The sequence below is a fragment of the Didymosphaeria variabile genome (assembly GCF_027946475.1).
Source record: "Didymosphaeria variabile strain IMI 356815 chromosome Unknown scaffold_3, whole genome shotgun sequence".
Taxonomy (NCBI): Eukaryota; Fungi; Ascomycota; class Dothideomycetes; order Pleosporales; family Didymosphaeriaceae; genus Didymosphaeria; species Didymosphaeria variabile.
This window is the reverse complement of record NW_026611622.1, coordinates 3,431,430-3,456,262: the sequence shown is the minus strand read 5'-3', so window position 1 is coordinate 3,456,262 and position 24,833 is coordinate 3,431,430. Positions and strand designations below refer to the sequence as shown.

Genomic DNA, 24,833 nt, shown 5'->3' with positions numbered 1-24,833 from the left:
CGTTTTTAATTCAGAGGTGGTGAACGTTGAGTAGCGCGTGGGGATGCATAGAAAGTGGTTGAGGGCTTGTAGTAGAGGTTTGGCTCAAAGAGACTTTAGCAGCGCGCAGGTAGTTGAATACCATACCAATTTTGAATTCGCTCTCGCTCGTTCCAACACGTGCAGTCTCAAGTTCGACAACTGCAGGACCAAGGGTGGCGGGGATTCGAAGTCTTGGCATACGCCAGCAACCGAATTTCACATGCACGTAGCAAGCCCACAGTGAAACATGACTCGCTGCTTCTGTCATCGTCGACCGGTGCCCATGCGACAGAGATAACTTCAGGCGAGCTGCATACGAAGGCGCGCCCCCTGCTGCGCTGAGACCGACCCAGCTGCTATAAACCTGTTTGCCCCACGCTGAAGCTCATGGAGCGGTAGCGACAGCTTGGAGTGAAGTATCGCGGGCAAGAAAGACATCGAGCAGCAGTCATGGAAAAATACTCACAGTTTCGGGATAAGGGTAGGTCGCTCAAGCTCAGCTGCGTATAGTAGAGGAATTGTTCTGACAGCGTGACAGGCACCGCAATCGCACCCTTCCTCCCCGTCCCTTCGCCCCCGCCAACGTCCTCTGGACCCCCATACACGCCCTCCTCTTCGCCCTCCGCCTCTTGCCCGTCCTCTCCCTCTCCCTCTCCTACTTCCTGCTCCTCGAGATCCTCCCCATCCCGACCATAATCAAGAAATGCGTCCTCTGGCTACTCCTCGCGGTGCCAGGCGTGTGGTGGGTTGACCTGCAAGTCGACGGCGTGAAGCGCGGTCGCCTGTCCGATAAACAAGCTGCCGGGAGTCTGCCGAAGGAGGGCGACATTGTAGCGAGCAGCTTCACGAGCCCGTTGGACCCGCTGTACCTCGCTGGTATATTCTGCCCGGTATTTGTAAGGACGTGGCCTGGGGAGAAGGGCGTGCAGGTTATTACGCTTTGGGGTGCGATATGCATGGCGTTTTCGCAGCCGCAGCTTGAATCTCCCAAAGGCGTGGAGCTTGTGCAGTTGAAGGAGCTGAGTAAAAAGTACCCCGACAGCATCATCTGCGTGTTCCCAGAGAGCACTACTACGAACGGCCGGGGTATACTCCCGCTAAGTCCGGCGCTCTTGACCGCAGGATCCAAGACGAAGATTTACCCTGTCAATCTGCGCTACACGCCTGGCGATATCACCACACCCGTGCCTGGCGGCGCTTTCAACTGGGTCTGGAAACTCCTGTCCAAGCCTACACACCAGATGCGTGTGCGCATAGCACGACCGATTTACAATTCCCCCTCTATCGACACACCGAGTACTACGAAGAGCGAGAAGGCGAGCGGCGTGGATATGGGGTACGAGACAAACATCTGGGATAGTCCGCATTTGCGGAATGGGGTGCATGTTGGAGAGGAGAAGGGAGATATGGGGCAGCAGGTGTTGGACAGGGTGGGAGAGGATCTAGCACGACTGGGCAGAGTCAAGCGTGTGGGTCTAGGTGTTAGGGAAAAGACGGAGTTCGTTAAGATTTGGAAGAGTCGGAGGAGGTGAAGGTTTTATCGGAGGCATGGATCCATAGAGTGGTGTTGGAATGATGTATTTATAGGTGCTTGCGAAAAGATGGGAGACGTCATCTATCTATAACTCTCGATGGCGGTAAATATGAGGCTATTGATATGTACCCGATCCCTTAGTCGATGGTGATTTTGCGGATCCTGGCTACTGGTCTCTACATGCAGTGCATGTCTAACCCCCGGTGCACCCGCAACGGTACCGCCTTCCGCACCTTACAAACATGTCTGAAGTTCTAAACCGAACACACGCGACCTCGGGAAGTCCAGCTTCACATGCACACTAACTACATTGGTCCCTTCCAGGAGGTATAAGTACCTTCTCGGATCCCTCTATACCGCACCACAGTTCTACCGGCTTCATGTACTAAAATTTGCAATGGAGTGCACCCATGAGGCCCTCTAAAACGAGAAGTGCTTCGATCTGATGGGAGTCCAGTGCGCGCTCGGCAACTCGCCAAAACCGTCGGCACCTGTGACATATGCGCGTTCGCGTGGAGCTGGTCCAAATTGTCAATTCACAATCCGATGTGCTTGGGTTCAAAGGATTCTGTCATGGCACTATGTGCTTGGTTGAGCCGATTGAACTCTACTTGCGCACTCCCTCCAGACGGTATCAATGCCTGCTCGAGCACTTCGCTACAACACCACATGTCCTCTGCTTTGAGCACTAAAAAGACGGTTGGACGAGGAGCGTGGGATGCTCTAAAAGCGGCACGCATGCTCACGATGGGAGTCTGGCGCGTCCCCCGACGTGAACTAAAGGATTGGACAAGAATGCTACCTTAGGTAGGTGCTCGTTTGTGGGGCTGGTCCAAAGTGTGGACTATGTTTGGCTTGTGTTTTGTGCGAGGTCGTGTCCCAAGACAATTCCATTAAAACCGATGTCCTTGGTGGTGTTGTCGAAAAGCGTGGTTGGCAGCCGCGATGTCCTCGGAGGCGCCTCCAAGGAAAATCATGTGGGCAACATGTCTTTCTGTTGCTTCGGCGAAGATAGGCATTTAATACGTCCTCGACTCCTTTGTTCTTGGCCACGATTCCACTGCTTCTGAGCATAAAAGCAAAACTGAGACCAATCTATGAGGAGCTCTAAAATGCTACTTGGCATTGGCATAGGCGTCTGGCGCGTCCTTTGCCCTGACCAAAAGCCATGGATGACTACTTTATGTGGCCGCCTGCGAGCTGCTTCAAAAACGGCATGCAGCTTAAACTATGTGCTTTGTGGGAGGTTGTCCTGAGAACAATTCACTAGGTGTGCTATGTGCTAGGGGCGAGGCTGTCGAAAATCGCCGTGGCCAGCGTGATGTCTTTGGAAGAGTGCATAGCGAAAGGCACACCAGCGCCATTTTATTTCGGGTGCTTTACGAAGGTATAAGTACTTTAAGAGGATATTTGTGAGTGGGATGCACTTCTTTCTGGTTTCTGCACTCCAAAGGCTCACAGATTTTAAGTATGAGGCGCTCTACAAAGGCGCATGCGAATGGGACATGGAGCTGGGCGTGGCTTGGGGCCAACACTTTTCAATCAAAATTCAAGAAGGTACGGAAGCATTCGCTTACTGGAGCTGTCCAGAAACCCAAGGACCCCAAGTTGATGTGTTTGGTGGGAGACTGGGTTGAAAGGATACCTTCTCCGGATTTTGCCAACTTGATGTGAGCTGGAACGAGCTCTACGCGTCCGCTGTCTGCGGAAAGTATATATACCTGCTTAGTTCCTTTCTGCAAAGACACGTTGTTGCAGCTGAGTGGGCATCAAAGCCGTGAAATTTTAGACCATGCGGTGGTCTTAAAGATACGATCGCATCACACCATGAGACTCGGGCGTGGCTTGGAGTTACTCTGTATAGTCTAAGAAGCATAGGACGAACAGGACAATGTGCTCGGTGGATCTTGAGCAAATCATACGGAAGAGATTGCCATGTCCTCTGCGGAGTCTTGATTTCAAAGACTTTCCTACAAGCGACATGTGCTCACGTGGAGATGGTCCGGTAAACATTCCTGCCAATTGCAAGCTTCAGTACCTCTAACAAGGTATAAAGTCCGCCTTGAGTGCTCAACTTCAGGGCACACTTCTATCTCTAGGCACAGAAAGAAGTGCTATTCGACTATATGGGGTGCTCTAAAAACTTCTTGACAACAACCCCATGGAGCTAGGTGTGGCTCTCCGTTGACCAATTTCGTCTAAAACGCAACATGAATAAGAACAATGTGCTTGGTAGACTTGGCCCAAGATTGCGAAGAGGAGACCTGATGTGCTTGGCGGGAGAGTGTGTCTCAAACATGCCTGACTATTCAGCAATGTGATTGCGGGGAGGTGGTCCAAATCGACCCACACTGCACAATTTATAAATGCCGTGGATCTGGGCGAGTATAAACACGTTCTCGCTTTCTCCTTCACGAAAAGACACTTGAAGCTCAATGAGCATTGGAAAATACGACAGCCAGGTAAGATGGAGTGCCGCATTTCGACGACTTCTCCGTCGTTGCTTGACGTAAATTTTCTTCTTCTTCGAAGCACAGGCAGAGGGAAAGAAGTTGCACCCTCGGTCTGATTGGATGAGCTCCTTCGCTCTCCTACCATCACTTCTGAGACAGCTCAAACTATGCCCTCCACCCAGGTCTTCCATCTCGATTAACGTCGGGATTATTGCTCATCGATGTCGATACACTCATTTCTTCGCTCGGAACATTTCTCGCATGGGTTACTATCGGCTAATAACGATCACGTGCCCTCGTATACGGACGCGCTTTCTCGCGTATCCCTGTCAGCCACACCCATCTGCAGCCCACAGGGGTAGTCCGGCGCCGCAGCAACGTACAAGTTCTTCTCGATGCCTTAAAATCTCCACCTTACGCTGCGTTCAGCGCCTGCGCGCGCACAATGGCTTCTGCCGTCGACATAATAACGTACGTCGGCATCCCCCTAGCCGTTCTAGGCGTCCTCCCAACCATCTACACAGCATGGAAATCGTTCTTGACGCTTCGTCAAGTCACACGAATGCTACACAGCAATGGTGTCACGGCCATTACGCGTTCGGCGCTTCTGTCCGGTATAGTGGAGGTAGAGATTCCAAGGAGGAGCATTATCCCACTGGATCGTAGTGATCCGAAGTACTTCAGCTTGCGAGAGACGCCGAGCCGTTTGAAGGGTGGGACTTGGACGCTGTTTGAATGGAAAGAGATGGTGATTGGGGTGAAGAGCTATAGGTTGCAGTATCACGACGAATTGGCACAGCCGCAAGCTGAGATTGACTTTGAGGCACTAATCGCGTTCCTACTGGACCGAGGCGCGGTGCCTAGCCATGCGGGATGGGCGGATTTGAGGGGCGCAGGACTATGGACAGTCGCAGGTACGAAGCTACTCGTCAGCCCGGTTGGCGAGGAGGAAGTTTTGAGTGTGGCATTTAGCGATGACAGCGACGGTATCCTCAGCCTAAATCTGAACTGGAAGAAGGAATGGGATAATAGAGGACGAGACAGTCTGCCACCTTATTGGGTTAGAGTTAAAGCACCGAATGGAGAGGACGATTTGCTAGCGAGAGTGAACGAAATAGAAGAGGCTAGCAGAGCAGATGGCACTACGGAAGAAAAGAAAGGCGCGTTCTTGGATGATGCGAGCGCTGTGAGCGAAGACATTAAGCTGCAGTGTTCAATCCGCGTCAGGATATCTACTGCAGGTATCCAGGAATCCTACTATGACGACGAGTCGAGACGAAAACTCCAACTACACCACCTCCGCCCTGCTCCACCATCTTCATCATCAGCTTCAACAGCAGGTTTCTGGTTCTGCTGCGCAGCCACGGCCTTCCAAGCACCCCAAGGCGGCCTCTGGTCCTTCTGCATCCCCCAAGACGTCCTCGCTCTAGCCCGACGCTCCACGGTCCCTTGCGGTATCATGGTCCTCCTCGACACGATGAGCGATGAAGAAGTCCCCGCATGGCGCACCCCGTACAATGACCAAGCCGAGCGCCTCGAACGGCAACTCAAAGCCCAGCAACAAAGCCACGTGCTGCTAGAAGAAGGGCGGCTCCCCCCTACACAGAGGGATGCAGCAAGAAGAGACAGATTGCAGAGAGAAGCCATGGAGTTCCACCACGACTTCAGGAGACGGATGCTGGTCCAGGAGGAAAGAAGAGAGGCGGAGTTGTTGGAGGCGATTCAGAGCCAGAAATTGCCCATTGGAGTCGTTGCGGGTGCTAACTTGAAGTTTCTTAAGAAGCAACTAAGACTCAGCTCCGTGCCCACGCTGGCCTCGGTTGTGGAGCATATTCTGTACGGCATGCTCCAGGACAAAGCCTTCGCTCAGCGGCTCAGTGTCATGCTTGAACTATGGAAGAATTGGGCACAATCAGGGGGAATGACAAAGAGTCATTACTTGGCTGTGAAGGAAGATCATGTCACGTTTGCGTTGGCGAGCTGCTTGCTGGCCGTCATGCGCGACATGGTCAGCGAGCCTTCGGGAAGCGTGGTAGGTGATTTACAAGAGTGTCTAAGGATGTGGAAGAAAGTCAGGCTCGGGTGAAGCATGGAAGCCCTGAGGAAGTGGAGGGTTCGGGATTAATTTACTGATGTGGTGTTGAAGAGTGATGCAGTATGTGACCACGCTCATATTATACCCTTGTACAATAGTTCATTTATTTGTACGCTTAATCTAGCTCTTCCGCGGGCGATCGACGGCCAAAACGCACGCCAGTCTGCTCATCGATATGCATATCGAGACCGACACATTCACAAATTATCTTTCGTAACAAGCGTTCGTTCAACATGCTCTTCACGTCCATCCTCGGATGGAGGTTCGCACTCATCCTCACGCCAACACCGCAATGTCTGTTCTTCAATTACCTCCTTGATCAAAGCCTGAATTTACTATTCTCCTTGTCTTTGCTTGCACTCAGGAGCCTCAACCTTCGACATCTCGCCACGCATCATGTCCACTAACGACCGCCAAACATTCGAATGTACCATATGCAAGCAGCACCATAACACCGTACCCGACCTTCTCCCCACCGGCCACAGTGGCCACAAACCACACTGCCTCTTCTGTCTCGCCCACACCCTCTACCGTATCATCATCCCCGCCGCCCCCGTACCCCGACCCACACCCGAGCAAGCCGAGAAGAACAACATCATCAAGACGCGGAAAATCGTGCTCTGCACCATCACGCCCGTCGTAGTCCTCGCATACTTTGCGTTCCGGTGGCAAGCCCGTTTATGGCACCACATCGCTACCGGCGTTGGCGAAGGTGTGGAAAGGTGGCACGATCGCGCGCTGTGGGTCATGCTGTGCATGGTCGTGCTTTCGCCCTGCGGGTTTGTGATGGGGTTCGTGGGGGCTGGGGGATATTATATGTACTGGTGTGTTAAGAAAAAGCGTGCGAAGCGCAGGAAAGCCATCGGTACTACAACTGGATTGCATGCTGTACGCCTCCAAGACCGACCCTTAGCCGACCTCCGATATCAGGATCTCAGGGAAATGAATGAGCCCATCAAGATCGTCATCACGCCGCCGGAGTCACCGCCCCTGCGTGCGAACAGAATGAGTCAAATGTTAGGTGTGGTTAGTGACGTATTCAGGAGCGGATACGATGGGAGAGCAGTGAGGAGGGAGAGTTTTGCGATGGAGGAGCTGGGTGAGACGCAGGAGGAGGATAGAGATGCGGGAAGTAGGCCGACGACAGAATGGCCCGTCATGTAGCACAATGCTGTAGAGCTCGGATACTTTCTTGACAACTAGAAACATGCGGAAGTCTTTCTTCGGGATATATAGATTTGGTGTAAACGCTATGGAACAGTGTGCCGTACGGCCCAGACGATGTCTTCCCGACATCTTGTCAAAACGCAGAGAAAAGAACTCCCAACCGATGCAAGTCATGCGTATCTATACAATGCCATCGCTGTACAAATTGCGGCCCGGTGAAAGAGCCAAACAAGCGCTGTAAAACCATACAAGGCTCGGGTATCGCCAATCGCACTAAGATGAAGTTTCACTCAGCTAGGGTCAGTCATGTGTAGTACATCGCCCTCATCTTCCTCGTCGGTGAGCTCCGCTGACTCCCCGTGAGAGGCTCATCGCTGCAGAACAAGCATTCCTACGTCTGCTCCTCGCGTGGGCTCCTGGTCCCTGTCTCCCTCTCTCGCCTGACCGCGCCCTTCAACGCCCTCAGTCTTTCCTCCGTAGTCTTGATCGCCTCATCGATCTGGCGCTCCTTCATCCCTTCGGCGACTAGACGACTCTGGATCTCTTGGCCCTGCAACACTCCTCCCGAAGTCACGGAGCTATGAACGCGGTCAAGTGCAACCCGCTCCTCAAGCCATTTCCACAATTCCGCTTCCTCGGATCGCCATATCTGCTCGTAGGCCACTTGCCGCTGGGCGGTTGAAAGGTGAGTGTGCGGACCGACGTGCGAAGCTGAGGAGCGGAAGAACCATGTGTAGATCAGGAGAGCGCCGAGGATGAGAATAATGTTCTGGGTAGTGAAAAGGAGGTCGATGATGCTGACAAGAGGACCTGGAAAGAGGCTGCGAAGAGGGTCTAATGGGCCCCAGCTCGGCTCTTTAGGTTGAGCGGCGGCTGGCGTAGCTGCCGGTATTGGTACGGCGGCCTCATCCGAAATCTGGTTCTTTGAGCGTTTCTTTCCTTTGCCACCTTTGCCGGCCGCTTTTGGAGCAGCGTTTCTGACGACTGCTGTGCGTAGCGCAGCGCTGAGTGCAGTGGCGTAGGTCATCTGGCCATCGTTCGCGCCCTTTTCAATCGGACCTATACACGTCAGTATGGCTAAACCGGGAAATATCTGGCTGTATGAACAAACTGACCCTTGAGCCAACTCTTGCCGCTCCATTCCACAGCGAATGTCATGATGATCCGTGTGCTGTTGTTGGGTCCCCACATAAGGCAATACCTCGTCTTCACCAAGAACACGTTGCCGCTTGGTACATCTGGTGTCTGTGTGCTGCAAAGTACAGTGACCGCCTTCTCCAAGTTGTACTGCTCCAAAGTCGAGTTGATGTTGCACCTCGTCTTGCTAGGCCCAATGCCACCGCCGAGGGGCTTGGTATATGAGAAGGTCATGGCCTTGTGGTTGTCGTCCAATCCCTTCCCATCGTCTTCAAGCTGCAGATCTGTTGATTTCTGGTCTTCAACCAACCACTTCTTCATAAAGGCCCCAGAAGCAGGACCAAACATGAGACTGTAAACTTTCCCGAGTGGTGCGGGGATAGTTGTATCTATGAGGAGCTTGTCGTAGTGCTGGTCGTTGTCGCCACAGTCAGTGGGTGCATGAGTTGCAGCACCCGGGTAGTCTTGAGCAGTTGGTGCTGCATTTGCTACAACTTCGGCCGGGTCAACGAGCTTAGCAGAGCCCCCACTGACGGCGTGCGCTATTGAGGCACTGGGTTTGCGACTCTCGCCATGTATAGACTCCTGCTCACTACCGGCAATGCTTCCTTCGCCCGCTTCAGTAAAGCTACCAATGCCGTCTTCTTCCTCATCCTCATCGTACACCTCATCTTCGGAATCCTGATCGGACCCTTCATCGCTGACGACAGATTCGGCTTTTTCTGTCTTGTCGCCTGTCCCTGATCCATCGAGAGCGACGCCGTTGAGCGACGACTTCAGGTTGGGATGTGAGATTTTCCAGATTCCGATAATTAAATCGTATGTCGAGTCTCTAGTAAGAAAAGACGCAAAGACGTTACGCGCGTGCAGGGTCTGAATCACTATCGCATTTGGAAACACGACTGCAGTCGACTTTTTCTCCACCGAAACGACTTCATCGAAACTGATCACCAAATTCGTCACCCAACCAAGAATATTGCTTGAAAAGCACAGATGACCCTCCGAAACGTACAAGCGCCCTTGCAGAAGGATCTCTTTTTGAAGGGCGGCGCTGTAGTCTTCGATTAAATAATCATCTTCGGGAACACTCTTAAATAGGGCGTGGAAGTCCTTGTTCCGTTTGGAAGAAGCAACAGCAAATCCAGTTCCATTGAGGCGTTGTCCACTCAGCGATGCTTGCGGTGCCAAGGTGTGTGTGCTGGCGCCAATTGCAGCGGCTATCGTATTACCAGTGGTGGCGGAGCTGCCCCTATGCCGTCTTCTTCGTCCACCACTTATGCGGCTTCGAATACTGCCCTGACGCTGTATAGACGCCGGCGCTGGAGAATCAGAAACTTCTGTTTGTCGCGGTGGAGACATTGCCCCAGCTGATGCTGTAGTTAACCCTGAGTTTGTGGTGAGTGACCGGGGCCTATCGCCATTGACAGCTGTCGATGGTTCTGCAGCATATGCGGCCGATACCGCCTGGGCCGCAGCCATGTCTGCTGCCCTCGCCGAAGCCTCGTCAGCCTTCAGAGGCAAATGTGTCGCGGAAGACATAGGACTTGGATCCGAGCTATCCGAGATTCCAAGGTGTGCCAGACTCAAATTTCCGGTTCCAAGCGTTTCTACAGCGAGTTTTCGCTTCTCAGTACTAGCACTGTCCGTTGGCTGAGCGTTGTCAGGGCCAATGACCTCTTCTCCGCCTGTCTCTTCAGCTCTTTTGTCGTCTGATTTTGGCTGGGTCGTGGATTTATTCTTGGTTTGGTTGGCGCTGTTGGCGATAGTAGTGCCCAGTGTATTGGCTGCGTTTTGTGCTGCTGAAAATACAGAGGAGAAAAATCCACTGGGAGACTGAGGCGGAACGGCAGTACCACCAGGGGTCTTAGCTTCCTCTATTGTAGGCGTTAAAGGCGCTGCGATAGAATTGGACAGTTTACTAGGGGGATTTGTGGCTGAGCGCGCTCGTCTGTGGGATATCATATTACCCGAGGGTGAGACGACCACATTCGGGTTTGACTGGGCAGAACCGTGCTTACCCCCGTTCTTCACGCTTGAGGTTGACGCAGGGGAAGCAGGTCGGACATCTGTCGGTGTCGGTGGTGTCACCAGGGTGGTGGGTGCATCTATCAGATTTGGTGGGGTCGCAGGGATTTGGGTGAAGATGCGTTGGGGGCCAGGTTTTGGCAATGACGATGTAGACTGAGTGTCCCTATTGTCGTGGATCTGTGGTGGTGATGCCTGAAGCTCACTATCATCCACAAGTCTGGTGTCCCGCTTCTTTCCTCCGAAAAGCACTCCCAGGCCTCCACTAGTGCTCGGTCGCGCAGCTTCAACTGTATCGGACGGCGGCTTTGGAGCGGTTGACCGTCGTGCAGGCACAAAAGCTTCTTTGAGCTTGTTCACGGGTGAAGTGCCCCGCTTGGCTGAAGCAACGTCGATGGTCTGAGCGTGTCGTGGGGTTGGCGGCTCCTCGGAGGAGGCGATAGAGTCTATAAGTGTGGCTTCAGACTGCGCCACAGAATCGAGGGTCTCAGAATTGATCAATGGCGAGGAAAGCGTGAGATAGCCGGCGTGGGAAGGGTGCGGTGATATACCAGGCCGTACTGGGGAGCTAGCATGTGTTAGCGATGACGCGCAAGCCGAGTGCGTAGGTCACGGAACAAAGCAATAGCGAGTGCAAAGTCCGGACGGCGCGGATTATCAAGGGTAGGAAATATAAACGATTGTCGGAGTAGAAATGCTTGCGGTGACGATGTGGGGAAGTGGAACAAGGCCAGAACGCTGTTGGTGAAATGTGTCAAAGCTCTTGCCGAACTGCAGCTCCTGCACTTGGCTTCGCCCGAGACGCACCTGCCACAGTTTCCGCGACTTCGAACGGGAGAGAATTAAATATAGCACAGAAACACTTACGATTCTGTATCTGAGTCTTCGATCAGGAGACTGCTCGGAACACTCTTGTGAAGCCCCAACGACTCCTCGCTCCGGAACCGCGGGTCGTCACCAGGTGCCCTGATGATGGGAACGTCCGGCAGGGGCGGCACGTCTTGGTTCAATTCTCCCGGAGAGATGTCGTCCTGCATGGATTTGCGCCGTCCTTTGCGACCTTTGAACATTCTCGACAGCTTGCGGCGGTGCGAAGACGTCTCGCTATTAGCGTCTTCGGAGCCGCGACTCTTCCTCCTGTCAAACACGCCGTCGCCAGAACTCTGCAGGTCGCTGCCAGCATCGCCGTGGCCGTCGCTGCTTGTGACAGATGTCGCAGAGGAGCTAATGTTGCCTTTGGAGAGCGCCCGGTGTACGGGCGCAGCGAGCGAGTTGTCTCTGCTATTTGGGTCCATGGATGGCGTCGTGCTGCGCGCCCGTTCGACGGCTGCCATTGTATTGTAATACTGTTGTCTCAATGCGCAAAGGCTAGGCTGAGCTCAGAGAGTATCCGACGTATGGGCTACCATGCAAACATAGCGGTGTGTAAAAGGGACAGGTTGCAGCTTCGTGGATCTGTCGTCCTGGGTGGACTGGAGTGGCTTCGTACGGCTTGTATGCGATGTTTTGCGGTCTTTCTCGCAATGCGACCGTCAATCGGTCTCGATAGATAGACAAAGGTCGGTCGCACTCTGCTCAGCAGTAGCAATTATATTGGTGCAGGGTCCCTGGATCTGGGGTAAGGCGGTGGTTGGCGGTGCTGTTGCGGGGAAACCAATATAGCGATCAATGACCGGTGCTCAATGAACCACTCCTAAGGGTCGAGAGAGGTGTGCGAAAAGATTCGGTCCGTATGCAGCAAGTCACACCTGGGGCGAAGAGAGAGGGACTCGGTCAGGTCGGGCTTGTTCAGGCGTATCAGCACAAGTGTTCGAGGATGCGAGGCTGTGCCACAGCTGCAAGTGCCACCGCAGGCGTGATCTGCGTCATGGGTTGCTTGGACTTGGACCCTAGTGCACCACGGCTTCACCGACGCCAGATGTCACAAGTCCCAAACCTCGTCCACGCGTAATTTGCAGCGACTGCGACATGAAGCAACTCGACCGCAACAGCCATGGAGTCTGCGCCCCTTATCAGAGCCCAGGAGCACGTCCGCAACGCCTCCGCAGCGACGTATGCCGGTGATCTTGCACGCGCGGGGCAGGAACATGAGCTTGCTGCTGCTGCCTTTCACGAAGCCTTGAGCTGCACGACCAACGCTGAGGTGCGTACGATGCTGTCTATACTGCTCCCCAGGCTCACGTTTACCAACAGTCCCTGCGCCTCATCGCTCTTCTCGAAAACAATCATCGTACGCACGCCAGACGGGTTAAGGAACCCCCGCGCAAGGCAGAGAGGAAGAAACTCGAGGCCGCAAGTGGATCTACAGAGTCTACCACCGCTTCACCACCGCCAAAGAACCCAACGGGTCGAGCTGCCTCACCGCCTGCATCGACTACGTCCCCAACACGTACGCCATCCCGTCGCCGCCTGCCACAGTCGTCCATCGCAAGCAATCTAGCCGAAGCGCGTGGCATAGGTCCGCGTCGAGGTACACCCAGTAATGCCTCAGTCTCTGTTACAAATGCGTTGGCTGGTCGCAATGAGCATGCGTCTACACCAGTGCGGGACATGCTCTCGCGGAAAGCAGAAGCCAGCAAGCGGAACGAATCGCAACCGTCTCCCAAGCAGCAAGAGGAAGTCGCTACCACCAATCAAAGTACCTCCTCCGCCACGGAAGAAGGTTTCAGACGGTTCTACTCAGCTTTTGGCAGTGTCATGTCCGCTATCACACCTCCGCTGGCTTTCACAGCCCTCCCTCTAACGTTTTCCCCTGCAACCTTCGACCCCGAACCTCCGATTAAGGAAGTTAAGCCTTCCCAATCAAAGAGCAGGAACCACTCTCCCGAAGCCGTCCGCACCGTCAAATCCTCAGAGCCCGACCTCGCCGCCCTCATAAGCAAACCTGCTCTCCGCGCCCTCCGCGAAGACGGTAGCGCCCCTTTAGGCCCGAACGAATCCTTCTACCTTGTCCCTACCTCCGGCGGCACCGTGTCCTACGCCAATATACTTCAAAACCCCAATGCACCGCGCCACCCACATCATGCAGCCCAGGACCCACATCTTGCGTCTATTGATGAAGCGGACAACGAGTCCAGTGGTCTCCGAGGCTCCTCGCACGAAGAATTCGTCGACGCCCGCGAAACAGTAGGTCCGCCCTCGCCAACAGCGTCGCGTCGTCCTCGCTCGCGCGAACACACAGGCACAGGCGCGGGTGTGACCGCCATGCGAACTATACCCGCAGGCCGCGGCTCAGGTCTCAAGACATTCGAGGAGATCAGCCTCGAGAACGAAACGCTGAAAGCCACCGTCGATAAGCAATCCAAGCGCCTCTCCATGTGGGAAACTACTTCGCAGTCTTCGTACAACGCCCTGGCGCAGTCCTTCCGCGCCCGCAAATCACCATCCGATCCAACTGCACTCGCGCAAGCCCTCGCCATGGGCGCCAATGCCATTCCGCACCCACTGCCATCGCCAACAGCTACCCCCTCCGCACCGACGCAATCAGATCCGCAGCTTGCGAAACGCCTCGCCGAGCTGGAAGCGCAGGTTGCGGAGCGAAATGCGAAGATGGACGAGCTAACGAAGGATAACGATAAGCTAGAGCGGGAAAACAAGAAGAACGCCGAAGTTTTGGGGAGGTACAGGGATCAGTGGGAGAAGTTGAAGGCTGGGGCGCGGAAGAGAGATATGGAGAAGAGGGCTGCGAAGACGAAGACGGCGAGTGAGGCAGCCAAGGAGGATGAGAAGGTCGAGGAAGAGGAGGTGGTCGAGACGGAGGAGCCGGGCTTTGGGAAGGCATAAAGCAAATCTTGCATTAGACGAACACGGCGTTGAGGTTGAACTTGTGATACCCTTCTATATAATTGCAACTGTATCTATAACTTCGTGGCATGTTCACAGTGGAGAAGTCACATGTGCAAAGCATTGCAAGTCATTCAGTTAAATCATGAATGATCATTGTGAAGAGCCCATAGCTAATATATACAAATTTCCCTTTGCACCCAACAGACATAAGAAAGCAGACCAGAAAATTCCCAGATGACTGAAACCCATCGCTGAGGTTACGCAAGACAATCGCCGACAGATTTACGCAGCGGCAGCGATCGGTTGAGGAGCCGGAGTACCCTTCGTGTCCATGGTAATCTCCTGAAGATTGCCAACAGTGTGGGCGCCCTCAGAGTCATCGGGGTGTGCAGGGTGCACGCCAACACGCTCCTTGCTGAGCAAATCCACCAACAACGGACTGGGCTTGTTGTTCCTGTCAGAGAACATAGCCTGCTGGTCCTTGTACTTCTTGACGCTCTCGATGTACTTGTCGAACAGGTATCCAGAGTCGAGCGGTCCGCCCTTGGCTTCGGGGTGGAACTGCGCGCTGAAGATGGGGCGGGTGTTGTGAATGAGGCCCTCGTTGGACTGGTCATTCAGGTTGGTGAAGTACTCCCTCCAGTCTGCGGGGAGGGTCGTGGGGTCGATGGCGTAGCCGTGGTTCTGCGAGGTGATGTGGCACTTTCCGGTGGTGAGGTCGAGAGCCGGGATGTTGTGCGCGCGGTTGCCGTACTTGAGCTTGATGGTCTTAGCCCCCGCAGCGAGGGCGAGCAGCTGGTGACCCATGCAGATGCCCATGATGGGGAGCTGAGAGCTCTCGAAAAGCTTGCGTAGGTTGTACACGGTGGAGGTGCAGTGGGTTGGGTCACCTGGTCCATTAGAGATGAAGACACCGTCGAAGTGGTGGGCGACCTTGTGGATCGGGTAATCGAAGGGGAAAGCGGTGACGCTGGCTCCGCGGGAAACGAGGCTGCGTAGGATATTCTCCTTGACACCACAGTCGATCAAAGCGACGTGCATATCGCCGAGCGAGGAGCTCACGTGGAACGGAGCCTTGGTGCTGACCCTGCGGACGAGGTTGATAGCCTCAGGGTCAACGAAGGCCTCATCCTCGTCGGCGTCGTACTCTTCTCCAATGGTAATGCGAGCCAAAGAAGAACCCTGCTCACGGAGGTATGTGACAACCTCACGGGTGTCTACGCCGGAGATGGCGGGGATGCCCTCGCGAGCGCACCATTCGGAAAGACTTTCGACAGCGGTCCAATGGCTGTGCTTCAGAGCGTAGTCCTGGACAACAATTCCAGACGCCTGGATGTGAGGAGACTCGAAGTGACGGAGCAAGCCATGCTCATCACGGGCCAAGGATGGCACACCGTAGTTGCCAATCAAGGGCTGAGTGAAGACGAGGATCTGACCGCGATAGGAAGGATCGGTCATCGACTCGGGGTATCCGACAAGCGAGGTGGTGAAGACAGCCTCACCCGACATGTTGACTTTGGCGCCAAACGACTTTCCGGAGAAGATGGGTCCATTCTAAATGGCGGTGAGTGACGCGTTCATGATGTCCAGGTTCGGGAACCCTTACCTTGATTGTGAATGTAGCCCTCTCAGTAGAGATGGGGGTGGCCTTCCGGTGAGGCGTAGGGACCTGTCGAGGTGTGTTGTTCTGAAAAGTAGCCATAAAGCGAGCTTGTGCTCGGTTCTTTGTCGCTTGTCCCAGGACACCAACCGACCTGACTGCGGTAGGCTTGAAGAACTGCAACATCATCTTGAATGGAGGTTGTTGTGAGTGAATTGGATGTTGTAGCGGGTTCTTAAGGAAAGCTCTTAGTTAATTGAGGCCTTCCACAGGTGGTCTATCAAAGTCGTTAGTCGGCGCCACAGAGGCGTGTTCGCTGGGCAATGGCATACCAGAGATGTAGTCCTGTGGTGACTCAATTAGCCGTGGCCTTCAAAGAGGAAAAGAAGAGATGCATGATGAGTTGGTCGATCATTGAGCACCATGGCCGTCGGCGCAGGCGCAGAATTGACGGTGTGCGTTGATCCGCGATAAGGGAGTGACGGAAGAGTCATTGTTCACGTACCTGGGAAGTGAAGATTGAAACAGCACGCATAAGCGCGGCGAAGATTCAGTCGGTGTATATCAGGACAGGGCGGGCACGATGGACCCTATGGAAGAAGTATGAGCTGGAGCTTGCGATGAAGAATGAGAGAGTGTGCAGACCCCGCCGGCGGTGAGTTGAGATAAACCCTCGCGCTAGACCAACGGGCGGCCCAAGCTTTGCGCGTCATTCGTAAAGTTTTGCTGTAAAATCCGCCATCACTCCTTTAGCGTCTTCTTGATTGGACATCGTTCGCAGCGGGACCGGCCCGAGATTTCATTTTGATATGCCACGCGCCCTCCGATGTCGAATTGTCCGCATCGGCGCCAAAGTTTGGCCGCGACAGTGTGCCGGCGTCTTCATTGTGGGGAATGCTAGCGCACATCGCATGGGGTGCAGGACTCGTATCGTGGAGCTTTTCGGAACCTGCTTGTTACAAAGTACCCTCCTACAAACACAGCGTTGAAGTATTCTTTGCACTGGGTGACGCGTTGACAGTCATGATACTTAACCTTTCAACGAGGTGAAGCCATGGCAGGAATGACGTGGTGCGTGGCGGGCCTCGAGACGGATCTTCTACTACTCGATCCAAAGGCGCATAGCGATGCTCTTCGTCATGTCGAGGCTTCTCAAACCACATTTTCTCATCTGGCTACCTTTCCATGGAAAGTTTATTGTTTAACACAACTTTGGTGATGACTTATCTGGGTTGTATCAGACTGTAAAGTCGAGATAAGCTTTAATCACAAGGCTGTCTCGGTCGTCGAGCAACGACTTAGACCATGGAGAGCCCAAGCGATTGGAAACTGATGTGCTAGCCATTCCTGAATGCATTGTGGCCATCAACATGCGGTAGATCTTCCATATATCCACGGTGTCGCCAGTTCAATGCATCGGAAATTGTTGTCCCTACGAAGGCCAAGCTTTGCTCCGAAGGTTGGTAACACTTTCCGGCCCGGCTCTCTGACCCTAAGATTGGCAACAAGGAGCGCACCATTTTGGGGTCGAATTGGTTATGGAAGGATTACATCTACGTATTCAAGCAAAATGGTTGTCTGTCTAAGTTTATGACTAAACTTTGGGCGGAACATCTATACGGTTGTTTTGTAGAGGATTGATGCTGAGAAGTTGAGATGTGTGCCTGTTAGCGTCTCGACTTCGGAGAAGAAAATTTCTCCATCGCCAATCTTCTGTTAAGACCTTTCAAGAATCAGTATCTTGAGACAAATGCGTTGCCTTCGATTATAATAGATCTTGTCTCTCCTTGTCCTACATCTGAGACATGCGTAGAACGTACCTTTTACTAGAAGGTTTCCAGTCCCATGGTATGTTCTTCTCTCCGTAAACTTTGCCCTAGCTCATGCTACATGGATAGCTCAGAAGACATTACATCGATAAAAAATTCCCCTTAATTGGGCTCTTGCAGAATCGTTTCAGCTGTCGATGTTTTCAAATGGGGACATGCATCAGTCAAACTAACCAGGATTCTTATCTCCCCGGTAGTGTGGTTTGAAACAGTGTAGTAGTTCGAGAGGATCTAGTAGAAATGGCAATTACGGGAGACTACGTAGGTATCTCTCGCGGGGCGTAAAAAGCCGAGAACAAGCACTTGGCACACAGCATCTTTATCGCGACGCAACACAACAGCGTAGCATGTTCATCTATAGTCTTCCTACCCAGTATTCTTGTACGTCAGGAGAGTAGTTCCTATGTTTTTGATTGTCTTAATTTGCTCTCATTGTGTTATTGTAGGTAGAAAGGCGAAGTCGTTGAAATTCGACTTATCATGCCCTGCAAGTGACTATATTCTTTCTACCCAAGTCTCGCCAAGGTCGGCGCAGCTGTACAATGCGATCCTTCCCGTACGGGAATCCTAAAACAGACAATCTAGCACCTAAGAAATCGCAAAGCGGATTTTAGCCGGCGGGGTGATGAATAGCTCAGCTGAGTGATATGTTGGCGAATGTTCTTCACTCTCTTCCTTATACATATGCAGAATGTCTGCGAAGCTCCATGACTTCTTTACAAGATTTAGGCATGGCGCATACGCCCCTATCACCAGTGATGGTAGCAACGAGGAAGCGGGGTGTGTTGTTGAGGACGATAAAAGTCCGCTGAATGAGAAACAAACTTCACTCGGAGGTTATTCGCGATCTTTTGTGAAGCCGGTCCTGCAAAGCTTTCTGGTACTCGCGCTTATGCTCATTTCGTATCTGCTTGGCACATATTCATCAACGTTTGACATACAGTCGACTGGCTTTATCCCCACAGGTACGTGAACGACTGTCACCATCACCGACTGATTTGCACTGACGACTGCAGTCCCTCTCAAAATTGGCGCAAATGTCTTTAGTGAAGATCATGCTTGGGTCGGCCCCGGCAAAGAATCCGACATACTCTGGGCCGAATTATACCAGATCACCTCCGACGACAAGTTCATCCAAATCGGAAACCCTGAGACGTACGGCATAGCTCCCGGGCAACAAGACAGCAATGGTGTCAATTTCTACTCAATCAGCGTATATCATCAACTTCACTGCCTGGTAAGCTCACCCATCTACCTTGCCCTACGATCACTGCCTGCTAAACATGTACAGGCCATGTTCCGAGCGCTCGTCTATGACGAGTCCTTATCACAGATTGATGGAGATCACAAAAGAGGCTTGGTCCATGGTTTGAGCCAAAACAAAACTTGGGAAGATTGGTATCACATTGGGCACTGTTTTAATTATGTGAGACTGGCGATCCGCTGTACTGTGGATACTACTTTGGAGTGGCCGCCAGGGAAAATCAAGCCGAAGAAAGATATGGCTACGAGCAAGGGAAACAGACAGTGCAGAGACATTGATTTTTTGGATAACTTTGTTGAGGAGAACAAATGGATCAATCCTTCAAATTAGTCTTACGAATTGCGAAGTACATACAATGATCTATGAGCGCTAATTCTGCAAATTTTGCTTATAATCCGGTGCAAAATGACGATAACCTCGCTCAAGTGTGAACGCGAGTATGTGTTAGTCGTTCAATCCGTGAGATCTCCACGAGGTGGAATGCTGTTACGCATTGGATACGCTAGGGCTGCAGACCGAAGATCCTAGCAGCCGGAAGCGAAAGTTGAAGCAAAATGTCTGGACCCAGGCTTCCAGTGGGCTACCAGTTTCAATTGGATCTACCAAGATCCGCCTAAGGACTAGGGAGGGTGCAAGAAGGTATATCCTTGAAAAGAGGAACATCCGGCCGGGAGAGCTATTTTGCCGTCGCCATACTCTTACTTGCGTATGAGCAAAGTCACTTGCTTAATGTTTCTTTGATGAGATGAACCGATACGATGGGCTTCAAGAGGGTAAGCTAGTATGGACCTGGTAACCCAATGGCATTCCTTCGTTATCCCATTCCACATAATCTCCCCTACCCTACTAATCTAATCTAAGTAGTAATCTTCCCCGTTAACCTAACATCCCTCGAACTACTCCCCACAAACACCCCAAACTCACCCGTCGGCACCACCCACTGTCCTCCATCCCACACACTCAGATCTCTCCTCCTGAGCTTGAAAGTCGCCGCGCCGCTCGCTCCAACAGCCAGGTTGATCTTGTTGAACCCTCTGAGCTGCTTCGGCGGTGCGCCCGCGTTTGCGGGATATCCGATGTAAAGCTGCGGCACCTCCGCGCCGGCTACTCCTCCACTATTGGTGATCTTTGCGGTGACGGTTGCAACGGTCTCGAAGAGGTCGGCTGGGCCGCCAGGGGCTTTGGTGCCCGTGGCGGGGCCGGCGGTGGGGGCGCCAGTGATGGCGAGGGCGTCGTAAGTGAAATTCGTATATGCTGTTGAAAGTTAGAGAGTGTTCTTCAGATACTGGAGAGAGGAACATACAGAGACCGAAGCCAAACTCGAAACGCGGCGTGATGTTGTTCTTGTCAAACCTGCGGTAGTCGATGAACAGATCCCATGACGCATCGTCACCGCTCGTTACAGCAGTACCGTAGTCCGAAGGCTGCTTTGCAATTGTGTAAGGCAACTTGCCACTAGGGGATGCGGCGCCATAGAGAATGTCGACCAGGCCGTTACCTGACTCTTGACCTATTAAACATCAGTACTGTGTTTATGGTGCATTGAATTTCAACCAACCTGGCAGTCCAGCCCACACCACAGCCACAACGTTCGGGGTGTCGATGTACGGCTCGAGGATTAGGGGTCCAACGCTGTGAATAACAACGATAGTCTTCTTATTGACAGCTGCAACAGCTTTGACGAGGTCGTTGCCGTTGTGCCACGGGTTGAGGTCTTTCCTGTCGCCAACATTGCCTTCAACGGTAATGTACCCTTCTCCAGAGTCGGAATTGATGTGCACAATGGCCACCTCAGCGTTCTGAGCAGCCGAAGCGCCTTGCTGTGCATTGTCGGTCGTCGACGTGGTGATAGTGGTACCATCTTGCTGAGCTTGTGTTTTGATAGCATCTAGGGGTGCGATGAGGTAAGGAAATTCTATGGCTCCACTTCCCCATCCTACGGCAAGAGTACCGTCATTGCATCCACGGTCGGCACTGTTGCTAGGTTAGCTTGAGATCGAATTATACGAATGATCTTTGGATTACCATGCGTTCGCACCCTTCGGCGCTACAATCGAGTCGCTGCCGATCACAGCGATGCTCTTAGGCTTCTTCAACGGCAACGCATTGTCCGTGTTCTTCAACAGGACGATGCCATCACGCGCCATTTTCCGAACATTATCCTTGTGGTTGCCACCGACGTTGTAATTTCCGATCTTCCATGAGTTGAATGTCGCAGTAGGATATCCTTTGTCCTGTCCAACTTTGTACCACGCTGCTAGGATGCGCTTGACCATGTCATCAACCCGTGATTGCTGAACTTGGCCACCTGATACTGCAGATTGGAGTGCTTCGCAGGTGTCAGTTTCTTGAAGGATGAACAACGAGATTGCTCGCTCACCTGGGCCCCAGAGGACGTTGCCTTTGTTGAAGTCACTTCCGGGCATGGTCATATCCAAGCCTCCGTTGGCGCTGCCGGCCGTCGTGTGTTGGGCGTTCCAATCTGACATGACATAACCCTTGAAACCAAGCTCGTCCTTCAGCAGCTTATTCATGATTCCTCCGTTCTCGCAGGCGTACGTGCCATTAATCTTATTGTAGCTAAATTGTTGTTAGGATTTCCCGCACTTATGACCGTTTCATCTGTACTCACGAGCACATTACGCTGGCCACCCCAGCCTGCACCGAGTCTGCGAAGGGCCACAGATAGAGTTCATGCATGACCCTGTCTGGAATCGCGCTGCTCATGGTCTCACGGTTTCTCTCCTGCTCATTGCCAATGTAGTGTTTTGCGCAAGCTTGTACGCCAGCCTCCTGCATTCCCTGAATCGTCTCTCTCATTGCAATTCCAACAAGATAGGGATCAGCACCGAAGCCTTCCCAATTTCGTCCACCCGTTGGAATCTTGCCCATCGGTCCAGCAACAGGACCAAGCTGTACATGGATACCGAGCTGTTTTGCCTCTTGTCCGAGGAAGGTTCCGCGTTCGCGAATCAGATCGACGTCCCAGGTTGATGCTGCATGGATACCGGCTGCGAAGGAGGTGGCGCCATTGATGTAACGGACCCCGAGAGGGCCATCTGGTGCAACGTCAAGATCTATTGCAACCGCTTCGCTGGCAGTACGCTTTACCTTGCAGACAGAGTGATGGGTATCCGATCGAGCCAGCTGCTTTTGTGTTTCCAACACAATTACCAGCTTGCCAACCGGTGCCGCTGACTATTCCGACCTTGTCACTCAGGGAGAGCTTGGCAAGAGCTGTCGTGGCCTTCGCGTATGCATCGTCCCAGCTGATGGTTGCTCGTTTTGATGGTTGATCGGAGGGCAGAGCTACTCAAGTATTAGTACAAGACAGATTCGCAATATTAAAGCAGTCCACGCCGCACCAGAAACTCGCGACACTACAGTCAAGGTCAGCAGAGGAATCAAAGGCCCGCGCATTGTATATAAGCAAAGTCGAAACCCTTCAAAATCGACTTCGTACACAAGTGCATGTGCGCCATGGCGCTCAACAGTTTAAGTACCAACAGTTACTCAAGAGCGGAGATCCACAAGCCGACATAGTTGCACGGAACAATTGAGCCCCCTTGGGCGGCACCGAAACCTGAGTGACCACATGCTGAGCGGCTCAAATCTCCAAGAATTTCTTGGAAGCGATGGGTATTAGCTATATTGCGATCATGGCAGTCGCTCGCTGGGTATATTGAAGCCTCGTATGGATTTAAGCTTGTGGCGGCCCGCTGCTCCAGAAGTTCATTGGCTGACAGGGGTCGGTATATATACGATCGACGGCTAAGAGACGTCATCTGAACATACTGTATCAAGGACGAATGAACATCGTCACCGGTTGAGGGAATGAGTAATAGTAAGATTATTCCTCATTAGCATGCGTTATGTCGCCGCTTGGTGCTTCTGCCAAACTATGTAGGACCGAGCGATGACTATAACAATATCTGCCGCCTCCCGAAAATGCACTTTCTATCGATGCTAGGCGGGGCTGGGGTTGTGTGGGCACCGAGACCAGCACAAGGCTGATGTTTGATTGTACCAAAGTGGTACCAGAGGCTCGCAAAGCTAGAAAGGAAGCTCAAATGTCTTACTACTATGCTTGTCTGCCTTCATAGGCTAACCTCAAACTGAGCTTCTCGTGATACGCAATCATTGGTTAAACCGAAGAAAAATAGGCGCAGTTAAAGACATCATTCTACTTCAAGATTAGTCTTGCAAATGTACGTATGTCTATCAACACTTACAATGCCTAATCATAACGCTAAATTTGATATCCTGTTTTCACTTATGTACTTCATCCATGAATGAGGTGTGAAAAGTATGTCGACTTCGGGTTTGTCGGTGGTTCGATGGCTGTGGTGCGGAACAGCTCACGCGTATTCTCCGTACATACAATCGTCATCGACTTTCAGACAATAAGCACACGACGGCCTCTCTTCTGTGCACTTCCGTTTCCTTGACCGACAATTGAGGCACCCGTTCTTCGAGCGTTGTCTCGGACCCGGCGCCTCATATTGACACGTCCACAGTCCCTTGAGGCACTGGTTGCAGGTGGGCTTCGCTTCATTGCAATTTATACCTTTCTCGCGGCAACGAAGGCATTTGCCTTTAACGGGCTGCACAGGCTCCGAGATTAAGTCTCCCACCGGCGCCTTTTGGCGCGCTTTTGAGGGTGACTTCGCTTGCTTTGACTTCATTTTCTTTTTCGTAGTAGATCCGCTTGCTTCCGATTGAGCTGCTTCTTTTTTACGTTTCTTTTTCGCAGAGACTTTGGAGACTTCGGGAGATGCAGAAATGCCAGAATCCGGACCGTGAAACACAGAGTCCACCTCCACATGATGATCAATTTTGCTCTTCTTTCGTTTCTTTAGCTTGGCGCTGTCTTGCGTACCGTTGGCAATTGTAGTACCATTACTCGATGTAGTTCCAGGTAATTGACTGAGGGTGAAAGTTAGCTTGGTGTCGAGCTTCTGGGCCGAGCTCGGTCGTCACAAGAGAGCAGCTCAGATCGTGCGAATGTCATTCTGCCCCTATCTCTGAGCCCAAGGGAATGGTACTTACCTATCGTGGTTTGCTGGACGACTCTCGACATCTCGATGTATCGGGTTGTGGACGTACATCACATTGACAGCCTCACGCTTGGTCGAGAATCTTACGTGTACCGCACCGCCACAGTCGTACATCGGTAGCCTCGATCCATTTGTCATCTCCTGGTTGTTGCCGCTATCAGCGTCTTCTGGATTGTTATTCTTTTTCTTTCCATTGCTCTTCCGGTCGCGATTCTGGAGACTGTCCAGGCAGACATATTTAAACCTGACACCGTCGGCCCCGTCTTTGTTCCAGGCTTGACGCTCGGTGTATTTGAATCCGTCGATTATCTGGATTGACTCGATGAAGCAACTGCATAACAGTCAATGGATGCTAGAGACCTCGGGGTTGATTGTTGCACGTGACCGTACCGAGCAATGGCCCTTTGTAATTTGAGCCTCTCCTTGCCCTCAATTCCATGGCAGAGAGCATGTTCGACAGTGATGCTTTGGGGATAGTCGGCCGGTTCGAACAGGGTATCAAGACGTGGCTGCTGCGTCACAGGCACTGTTATTGTGGATGCTTTTCCGAAGACAAACTCGGTAACAATGTCCACAGGAATAAGACTAGCTGCGTTCTTCTCGAACTCGTTACGTAGAGCGCCATCCAAGGACTATATCGAAATGGACTTAGCCACGACTGCATGCATAGCGGGAGGACTTGTTACCTCCGAGGATGGGCAGCGGTAATAGACGTCGGGCTTCAAACCGCGGTGATAGCGGAGATCGAGTTCATCATCAAGATCGTCCATAACGGCGCGCAGGGAGTTCAAATTTTCGTCAATGTCACGGATTGTCTATCATTTCGTATTGACGCGTTGGGAATTCCTTGAGATCGGGGAGCTAG

At 52.6% G+C, this 24,833-nt stretch overlaps 8 protein-coding genes across 8 annotated transcripts; 5 read left to right on the top strand and 3 right to left on the bottom strand.

The window, feature by feature from the left end:
- Positions 1-471: 471 nt before the first annotated feature.
- N0V89_004460 (uncharacterized protein) lies at positions 472-1,553 on the top strand (the record flags this gene model as incomplete). Its single annotated transcript, XM_056213245.1, has 2 exons — positions 472-506; positions 560-1,553. The coding sequence occupies 2 exons, from the start codon at positions 472-474 to the stop codon at positions 1,551-1,553; spliced, it is 1,029 nt and encodes a 342-aa protein (XP_056073553.1).
- Positions 1,554-4,453: 2,900 nt separating this feature from the next.
- On the top strand, positions 4,454-6,094 carry N0V89_004459 (uncharacterized protein; the record flags this gene model as incomplete). Its single annotated transcript, XM_056213244.1, has 1 exon — positions 4,454-6,094. The coding sequence occupies one exon, from the start codon at positions 4,454-4,456 to the stop codon at positions 6,092-6,094; it is 1,641 nt and encodes a 546-aa protein (XP_056073552.1).
- A 405-nt stretch (positions 6,095-6,499) lies between these two features.
- On the top strand, positions 6,500-7,267 carry N0V89_004458 (uncharacterized protein; the record flags this gene model as incomplete). The annotated part of the gene is made up of 1 exon (XM_056213243.1): positions 6,500-7,267. The coding sequence occupies one exon, from the start codon at positions 6,500-6,502 to the stop codon at positions 7,265-7,267; it is 768 nt and encodes a 255-aa protein (XP_056073551.1).
- A 394-nt stretch (positions 7,268-7,661) lies between these two features.
- N0V89_004457 (uncharacterized protein) lies at positions 7,662-11,727 on the bottom strand (the record flags this gene model as incomplete). Its single annotated transcript, XM_056213242.1, has 3 exons — positions 7,662-8,329; positions 8,386-11,000; positions 11,300-11,727. 3 exons carry the CDS (start codon positions 11,725-11,727, stop codon positions 7,662-7,664), a joined length of 3,711 nt encoding a protein of 1,236 aa, XP_056073550.1.
- Positions 11,728-12,425: 698 nt separating this feature from the next.
- On the top strand, positions 12,426-14,215 carry N0V89_004456 (uncharacterized protein; the record flags this gene model as incomplete). The annotated part of the gene is made up of 2 exons (XM_056213241.1): positions 12,426-12,575; positions 12,608-14,215. The coding sequence occupies 2 exons, from the start codon at positions 12,426-12,428 to the stop codon at positions 14,213-14,215; spliced, it is 1,758 nt and encodes a 585-aa protein (XP_056073549.1).
- A 285-nt stretch (positions 14,216-14,500) lies between these two features.
- On the bottom strand, positions 14,501-16,007 carry CPA1 (Multifunctional pyrimidine synthesis protein CAD; the record flags this gene model as incomplete). The annotated part of the gene is made up of 2 exons (XM_056213240.1): positions 14,501-15,772; positions 15,825-16,007. The coding sequence occupies 2 exons, from the start codon at positions 16,005-16,007 to the stop codon at positions 14,501-14,503; spliced, it is 1,455 nt and encodes a 484-aa protein (XP_056073548.1).
- A 2,331-nt stretch (positions 16,008-18,338) lies between these two features.
- Positions 18,339-19,241, top strand: N0V89_004454 (uncharacterized protein; the record flags this gene model as incomplete). Its single annotated transcript, XM_056213239.1, has 3 exons — positions 18,339-18,612; positions 18,664-18,884; positions 18,939-19,241. 3 exons carry the CDS (start codon positions 18,339-18,341, stop codon positions 19,239-19,241), a joined length of 798 nt encoding a protein of 265 aa, XP_056073547.1.
- A 526-nt stretch (positions 19,242-19,767) lies between these two features.
- Positions 19,768-24,738, bottom strand: CEL3A (glycoside hydrolase 3; the record flags this gene model as incomplete). Its single annotated transcript, XM_056213238.1, has 11 exons — positions 19,768-20,165; positions 20,215-20,421; positions 20,470-20,885; positions 20,937-21,240; positions 21,292-21,491; positions 21,544-21,970; positions 22,023-22,220; positions 23,479-23,777; positions 23,961-24,299; positions 24,359-24,600; positions 24,655-24,738. The coding sequence occupies 11 exons, from the start codon at positions 24,736-24,738 to the stop codon at positions 19,768-19,770; spliced, it is 3,114 nt and encodes a 1,037-aa protein (XP_056073546.1).
- Between the last annotated feature and the right edge of the window lie 95 nt (positions 24,739-24,833).